The 7,858-nt window shown below is 36.0% G+C and overlaps 1 protein-coding gene, 1 long non-coding RNA gene and 1 pseudogene across 2 annotated transcripts; 1 reads left to right on the top strand and 2 right to left on the bottom strand.

Moving 5' to 3' along the window:
* LOC113711216 (triacylglycerol lipase OBL1-like) lies at window positions 1-2,776 on the top strand. The gene is made up of 5 exons (XM_027234393.2): window positions 1-332; window positions 680-873; window positions 980-1,013; window positions 1,558-2,177; window positions 2,298-2,776. Exons 1-5 carry the CDS (start codon window positions 26-28, stop codon window positions 2,568-2,570), a joined length of 1,428 nt encoding a protein of 475 aa, XP_027090194.2. The 5' UTR covers window positions 1-25; the 3' UTR covers window positions 2,571-2,776.
* Window positions 2,777-4,288: 1,512 nt separating this feature from the next.
* Window positions 4,289-5,037, bottom strand: LOC140015572 (uncharacterized). The gene is made up of 3 exons (XR_011822217.1): window positions 4,855-5,037; window positions 4,648-4,776; window positions 4,289-4,474 (listed from the first exon to the last, which is right to left on the bottom strand). It is a non-coding gene; the product is annotated as an uncharacterized lncRNA (long non-coding RNA).
* Window positions 5,038-5,252: 215 nt separating this feature from the next.
* On the bottom strand, window positions 5,253-6,217 carry LOC113711215 (cyclin-B2-3-like; annotated as a pseudogene).
* Window positions 6,218-7,858: the final 1,641 nt, after the last annotated feature.

The raw sequence follows: 7,858 nt of genomic DNA, 5'->3' as shown, positions 1-7,858 counted from the left end.
GAGTACCATTGCTTCTAAGCTAGATATGGCCTCCGAAGAAGATTTCTGTAAAGATTATTTGCTGCTCAATCCAAAAGAAGCTGGTTTTAGCGACCTCCTTCGCATCTTCTATTCATGCGAATTATATAAAAGAGACTTCTTTGATGCCCCGGAGGCAGACAGCCTAAGAGGCCTCCGCCGCCGATGGGTAGTTTTTGTGTCTGTCGTGGCTCAGATGCTCCTCCTTCAGTTGAAAAAACCTTTGGCTGGCCTAGGATCTACTCTGGAGCTGTTGCTGAATTATCCATCCAGCAATGGTGGCTTTGGCGGACTTTTACTGCATTTTCTTACGGGTTTGTTTGAATTTCTGTTTTATTTATGTTGGATGTTCCATTAATTCATATACATTACCTCGCCGGAAAAATCATAGGCGTAAATTCATTGCTGCATGCATGCATGCAAAAGCATATTATTATGCAACACAGGGAAACTGGATTAGGCACCAATTTTTGGTGTCAAATCGTAGTCTATTTGATATAGATCAATAAAATGTGGAAGGCAACTTTTGATTAGCTAGAGAAAAGAATGATCATAGCGGCCATTGAAATCTTGTATATGTTTCATGGAGATCGTTGTTTATTTCATGCAACGAGCCAAATAATACGGTAACTGTATGGCCTTGTGTATGCTTTAATTGCAGGAAATGTAGTAAAGCCAGACAGGTCGGCTGCAAATTTTAGGTCGCTAGTTGCGAATGTGGACACGCGAGTGGATTTAGACGGAAGGATCAAAGCTAATGACGAGAGGTATGGTGCGGCCTTGTCTATAATGGCCGCTAAATTAGCCTATGAAAATGAAGCCTTCGCCAGAACTGTGGTCACAGATCACTGGCAGGTAATTTATATGTAATTTCAGGACGTGCAATGCAAGTTTCATGTTATATTGCCTGGAACAAGTTTCAAGTCTTTTTTTTTTCTTTTTTCCAATTCTACTCTTGCAGATGGAATTCTTGGGCTCCTTCAACTTTTGGAATGGTCAGTGGCTCCGTTCTCCTCTTTATGTGAAATTTTACTCATTTCTTTTTCTTGTCAAAAGACAACCATTTCTTGCCACTCATTGTTGCTGACCATTTTGGTCTCTTAGTGTAGTGGTGATAATGCGTATAATTAAGTTGCAAATTAACATGAATGATGGCCATACTTTAACATGTCAAAATGCACATTAACAGTTTCCTGGTTACCGGAAAATACAACCTATATATTTTGTTTGATATAAGAAAAATGCAAAAGCTGACTATATATGAAGGAAACTAATGAATTTAGACAAGTTGGACTTCAAATTCTCTACTCAGTCTTTTGTTCCCTGAACTTGGAATTTTTTAGTGAAAGTTCCAAGGTTTTTCCTGGTTTTAAGCTGATGCATGCATTTACGTTTTCATGGAAAGCCAAAATATTCAGGACAATATTGTTAGTCAAGAGTTGAGAAATTATTGAAAGTAAACGAATAACTCTTTTAGCAAAGTAATGCAATTCTGAAGTTTGATTTACAATTTACAACTTGTCTACCCATTCCATTCAGATTATGAGGAATCATACACAACACAAGCCATCATTTTCGAAGACAAGATAACTAGTGCTGATTCTAACCTGATTGAGGTGGCATTTCGAGGGACACAACCGTTTGAAGCTGATGATTGGCGTACGGATTTGGATATTTCGTGGTATGATATCGAAGGAGTGGGTAAGATTCATGCTGGATTTATGAAAGCCTTAGGCTTACAAAAACGAAAGGGTTGGCCAAAGAAAATTGAGCAAGGCTCAGGTGGAAAAGACTATGCCTATTACACAATAAGGGAAATTTTGAGAAATAGATTGAGGGAAAATCAGAATGCAAAATTCGTGGTAACTGGACACAGCTTAGGAGGGGCGTTGGCAATTTTGTTTCCTGCCATACTGATTTTACATGAAGAAAATGAGCTATTGGAAAGAATGGAAGGAGTGTACACTTTCGGGCAGCCTAGAGTTGGAGATGAGCAATTTGGGGAGTTTATGAAGGACAAGCTTAGATTTTATGGTGTAAACTATTGCAGATATGTCTACAACAATGATATAGTTCCAAGAGTACCGTTTGATGACAAAACCCTCATGTTCAAGCACTTTGGCCTTTGTTTATACTTCAACAGCCGCTACCGAGGGCAGGTAAAAAAAAAACTTTATTCCTTTCTTTATCTATTCCCCAGTATTTTTTTTCCTTGTATTATTTTATGGGAGTGATCTTATAATTCTTTTTCTCTTATTTTGGAACTAAAACCGAAACAGATTCTAGACGAAGAACCAAATAAGAACTACTTTTCACTGCTGTCGTTTATACCCAAGCATTTGAATGGCGTTTACGAGCTGATTAGGAGCGTCATTATCCCTTTCACAAGAGGAATGGAGTATAGAGAAGGGTCGTCTGTGATCATTTCTAGGTTGATAGGATTGGTCATTCCTGGATTACCAGATCATGGTCCTCAGGACTATGATAACGCCACCAGATTGGGGACCTTACCCTTCTGGGACCCTCCGTTGAAAGGCCTGAAACAAGAATGACATATATGTTGGCAAACAAAACCAAGCATAGAAGTATTTATTTATTAGTTTTATTGGAGTTAGATTTTTAGTAGTTGTGTGATTTAGGAATTTGTGTTTAATTTCTTATGCAAGTGATTTCTTTTCCAACAAGTTTGGTAGAGTATAAATAAAATATTATTTTGGATGCTTTGTAGAAAGATTTTGGAAGAGTTTGTCAAGTTTTCTATTGTGGTGTAACTTTTTTAAGTGTTTGAGATTTCAATAATATTCTAAGTTGATTGTTTTCTTTTTTTCACATATATTTCGAGCGATTGTTTTATCCCTTCAATTTTATAACTCTATACGCATTGATTATTCTTATTAGAATCCTAAAATTTTGGTTCGTACAATAGGTACACAAAATGATATAGAGGAATCATACACCAAAACCAAAGATTGCTACTTTTATGACAAAACCATAATGATCAAAATAGGATTCCCTTTTTGGCTTCCTTAACTTTGCAATAATGTAGTCATAATGGTTATTTTGGGGATCATTAGATTTTTTTTTCCATTTATTTTAGAGGAACGTCTAAGGCAGTCAAGCAAGCTGCTGCTCTTCTCATCAAGCATACGTTTTCGTATTTCTACTTTTCTCTAGAAAACTTGTTTTGACAAAGACCACTTTATCATGATTTAACCTACTTACAAAGTCCCAGTCTAAGCCAATACCAGTTTGGACGCTCAAATGTTTTTTTTTTTTTTAAAAAAAAAAGAAAAGAAAAAGCCTTCATTATGATGATGATGCTATTTGCTCACCATAGATTTTGGTTTGTAAGTTGATCCAAAATGACAATGTCTGATGTCAATTCTTTCACGAGAATTTGCTTTTATGTTGGTCCATAGTGTTGCTAAGGTATTGCGACAGTCTTGTACGTACCATATCATTTGTTGCATGTGACTTTAGGTTTTGTTTGAAAGCTTTGATGGTGGCTCTAGCTTCTTCTGGAAAATTTTAACTGCTACAAAGCTGCAAATGCCTCGACCACTACTAGAAATGTTCAATTGAGTTTCACATGTTTGAGTTATCCAGATTGAATTATTTGACTGCAACACGTGGCTATGAAACGTGGATATGATGAACTTAACTATTGGATTTTGATCCAATGGAAATGTTCAATTGAGCATCATCATCATAATGAAGGCCTTTTTTTTTGTTAATTTAAGTGTCCAAACTGGTATTGGCTTAGATTGGGACTTTTAGGACGAGTTTACTAATGTGACATCACTACAACAAAATAACCTTTAACGGCATTTAAAAGTGTTAGTATAAATAATCTAATCTGACACTTTACCTTTCCTCACATCTTGAACGAGTGTCATCCCTTCCAATGTGGGGATAGGCTCGTAACATCTAAATGTGTTAGGAAAACTATGCTGTTATAGCATCCCATCTGCCAACAAAAATTTCTTTTCTTGATAATCGAAAGTGTCAGGATAGCTATAGTACAACATTAGGATATCGAATTCTATGCTGACACTTTTAACTGCCAGGAGTATTTTTTTTCTTTGATATAGAAACAACCTGCAGGTAGTGCTCCCTACCATACATTCCGTCAATCAGAAACCCAATGGACTAGTAAAATTATCCCAAAGAACAGCATGCATATAGTAATCTAAAAGCAAAAGTCAATGCTCAAATATACTTTGTTGAACTAAAAGTCAATAACAAGTACTAACATAGCAAATCCCTAACAAGGACAAACTTGAAAGATTCTCTTGTGCACAAACTAAAAGATTCTCTTCCCTAACAAGTAAAAAGAACTTGCAGTAGCTTCCAAACTTTCCAATGAAATGAGAACCTTCAGTCATAACCACGAATACCCCATCAATCTTCAGCTGGTTCATTTGTGCACAAAGTTTGTTGGGATCATTAGATCATCCTAGCTAGCAATAAAATTCCATAAAAGCCACAATGTAAGTAAGTGCATATATTACCAAATGACAAGGCCAAGCAATTGGTGCACCAAGTGCATCTTGAATTGTTTGTTGCAAATTATATGGTCTAATCAATTGGTTACTTGGACTCATTGCAACTTGTATCTGTATTTCATACCAGTTTGGTCCAAGAGCTTGTCCCCCGACCTCATCCAATGTGGTTCCGAAGATGAGCAAATGACTTTTTTCCGGTTGTGTGGTTCATCTTCTTTTCCCCTCTAGCTTTCTTGTTCCTCTCACTTAGTTTCTAAATTTCAAAATCATAATCAAGATTACAGCATTGAATAAACACAATTTTATTAAGAATGTTGTAGCTGATTTGTACCTTCGCTTCTTCACTTTTCTAATAAGTCCAAAGTTTTATCCATTGCTCTTCCTGAACCCTTACATCCTTTGAAACCGAGCTTCAGCATTTGGCACAATAGGATCAAAATATGTAGCCTTTAAATCTACCTTCCAGCTTCTCCATTTTTTGCCAATAGATCTTAAGGTCCAAGCTTCCAGTCCCACAGGCAAAACAAACCTTTTCTGAAACATAAATAAGAACAAGAAAATTAACATAAATTCACAATACATTTTTTATAAAGTATACATAATACAAAAGCCACCATTACCTTTTATGAAAAAATTCATTAATGTGTGAAAAGCATAAGGAACCACTTACAAAAGCTAATCTTCAGTGTAGTTTGTATGTCTCTCGCATATCTTAGTCCACTTCTTGAACCCATTGACAGAGCATTGTGCAGTAAAGATTGCTGTTGCAGCTAAGAGAGACGGGGGGAACCTAAGCATTTCATACTCGAGGAGACACGGCTCAACGATAAAGAAGGACAGAAGCTCCAACTTGTCATCAGAAGATTATTGTCAGTTATTAGGCAGATCAAGATAGTGCAAAAAATTCACATACACTAAATACGAAACAATACCTTTTAATACCTTTTATTAGATTGAGCAGCTTTAAGAAAGTGCCTCATGAAAACATAAGGAGTAGGCACTGAAAGATTAAACTGCAAGGTATTGATCATTAAGCTCTCCTGCAGCGAGTCACAGTTCAATTTTAGTTATATGACAAAGGAAACCTTCATATATCAAAGATCAACTCATAGACAATAGATGTCATAACAAACCTACTATCTCAAGCATGTCATTTCTGGAGTAAGCCCTGTCAGAAATCAATATGAGGTCTTCAACGACAGGAACAGAGACTTCTTCATACTTACAAGCCAGAAGCATTGCTGTCACTGCAACAAGTTGAAGTTTCTTGCGTACCACAGAGACTGTTTTTAAGAACCTATCTATTAGATTGAAAGTCAAATACAAGGTCTCATCCATCAGTTCAAACTTGTAATGCACCTGTACATTCAGAAGTACAGTGTTAGCCGCAACCTTTTTCTTACTTCTGACAGTTCAGAATTTGTAGGAATGCCAAAGTAATGCGAAATTATTTCTTTACCTCTATCAGCCAATCAATAAGAATGTCCCCCTCATCCTCTCATTGATGTCAAATTGCCGTGCCATGTAGTTAGATGGGACACAGCTAGATATCTACATGCGAATAATGAAATAAAATTGAAATAAAGATAAGAGTCTGTCGGCAAATGAGGGATCAAATATCTGCAAATCTTTTTTTTTTTTTTTTGGGGCAAAAGCTGCAAGACATTACTGTCACTTCTTTCAAACACTACCATATATCACAATTAAGAACTGGTTGTTACTTTTTTTTTTTCCCTCTTAAGCAGGAATTAGAAGAAATCTGTAAAGACAACAGTGCTCAATTCGAGTAGCAGTTAGCAAAGATGCTTCTGTTTGTTTTTTTTTTGAGGTAAAGACCACTTTTATTTTATTGCCCGTAACACAAACTTACAAACTGAGCATAGGCCGGTCACGCAGATAGTCCTTTAATAAGTCTAAGAGAAGGAAAACCTAGTTTGTCCATCCTGACTGCCTCTCTAGCTAGCTGTGGAAGGGTGTATGCTTGGTCATAAACCCTAACCGGGTCATGCGGATGCAAGAGACTCAAAGATGCTTCTATTAAATCAAGTGAATAAATTCAAATTGAATAAACTAGGTTCTCTCTTTCACTGGCCTATCAACATGTATCCTTGTAAGACTCTTTCACATGAAGTATCTGGTGACATGAGATTTATCTGTAATCACTTTTCTAAGATTCACTAGTTTCTCGGTTATCTACTTGACATTTTATCGAACAGGTTATGGACAACAAATCCGTAACAAAATAGTCGCACGAATCAAGTAGACAACCGAGAGGAATAAAGCTGAACAACAAGTGCACTCAAATCATAAACTATTACTACATCCATTTCAATCTCAAACAGATGGGACTAATTTCAAATGTAATCAATTTAGGGCAAACTTTAAAACTTAACCCTCTCAATTCAACACAATACAGTACACAGTTTCAAGAATAGCTAATAATGCCCAATAAAATCTCAAGAAAAAAAGGGAACAACTTGAAGAATGGAAAACTTCTTTACGGTGACATTTAGCAAAAGCATTATGTAATTGCTCACAAAATTTAAAAAAATTACCATGCAATTACGTACCTTCAATGGGAAAGTAAGGAAAGTTTGTTTGCAGGGAGATTTGGCCAAAAAAAAATCCAAGTGTTTTGGCGTTCGAGATAATTTGCAGAGGATAGTTTGTTGCGGAGAGAGTGTTTCTTGTGAGAGAGATAAGAAGAAGCAAAATTTGACTAAGTGTTTTGGCCGGCAAAATGAAAGTTTTAAGCAAATGAATCTTCCGTCAATTCACTACGATGTTGTTTTGTGCCTTTCCTTCTTTTTTTGGTATATCTCATATTTTCTCAAGTGTCATAATAGGTAGTTTAAAGGTAAATTATTATTCTTATATTAGATAAAATAAAAAAAAATTAATGTATACATTATTGAGTTGATAATAAGTGTCATAATAAAAGTACTATAATAACACAAACCAACAAGTGTTCTTATAGGCATATCAAGAAAAGCCATTTTTGTTGTAGTGCGTATAGAGCTAATTCCCTTTAAGCTATGGCAGGAAGTGAGATAGTGAGCAAGGTAGAGACGCATGTGGAGACTGTGACCAAAGAAGATGTGCTTCGATTTCTGAGAAGCAGAAAAAATATGGACGGTGGAAAGAATTAATCATTTTGTGCTTTTCTGGTATATTAATTTATATTACTTTATATAGCTTTATGTTAATGTTCTCGTTCGTAGTTGATTTGGGTAGATTGGAAAGTTTTGGTTTGAATCTTCGCTGCACTGGATTCATAACCCTGTGATCTTGGTTTCTCGTACTAAATCATATTGTAGCCGATGCTTTTCAAACAT

The sequence above is a fragment of the Coffea arabica genome, chromosome 10c (genome assembly GCF_036785885.1).
Source record: "Coffea arabica cultivar ET-39 chromosome 10c, Coffea Arabica ET-39 HiFi, whole genome shotgun sequence".
NCBI lineage: Eukaryota > Viridiplantae > Streptophyta > Magnoliopsida > Gentianales > Rubiaceae > Coffea > Coffea arabica.
Note: the sequence above shows the minus strand (reverse complement) of the source record. Positions and strands in the feature narration are given on the sequence as shown.

Bases quoted from the DNA above. Each gene is read 5' to 3' on its own strand.
- LOC113711216 (XM_027234393.2), top strand. From the start codon at position 26: ATGGCCTCCGAAGAAGATTTCTGTAAAGATTATTTGCTGCTCAATCCA. The intron at 333-679 runs GTTTGTTTGAAT...CTTTAATTGCAG, and splicing joins TTTACTGCATTTTCTTACGG to GAAATGTAGTAAAGCCAGAC. The intron at 2,178-2,297 runs GTAAAAAAAAAA...AAACCGAAACAG, and splicing joins ACAGCCGCTACCGAGGGCAG to ATTCTAGACGAAGAACCAAA.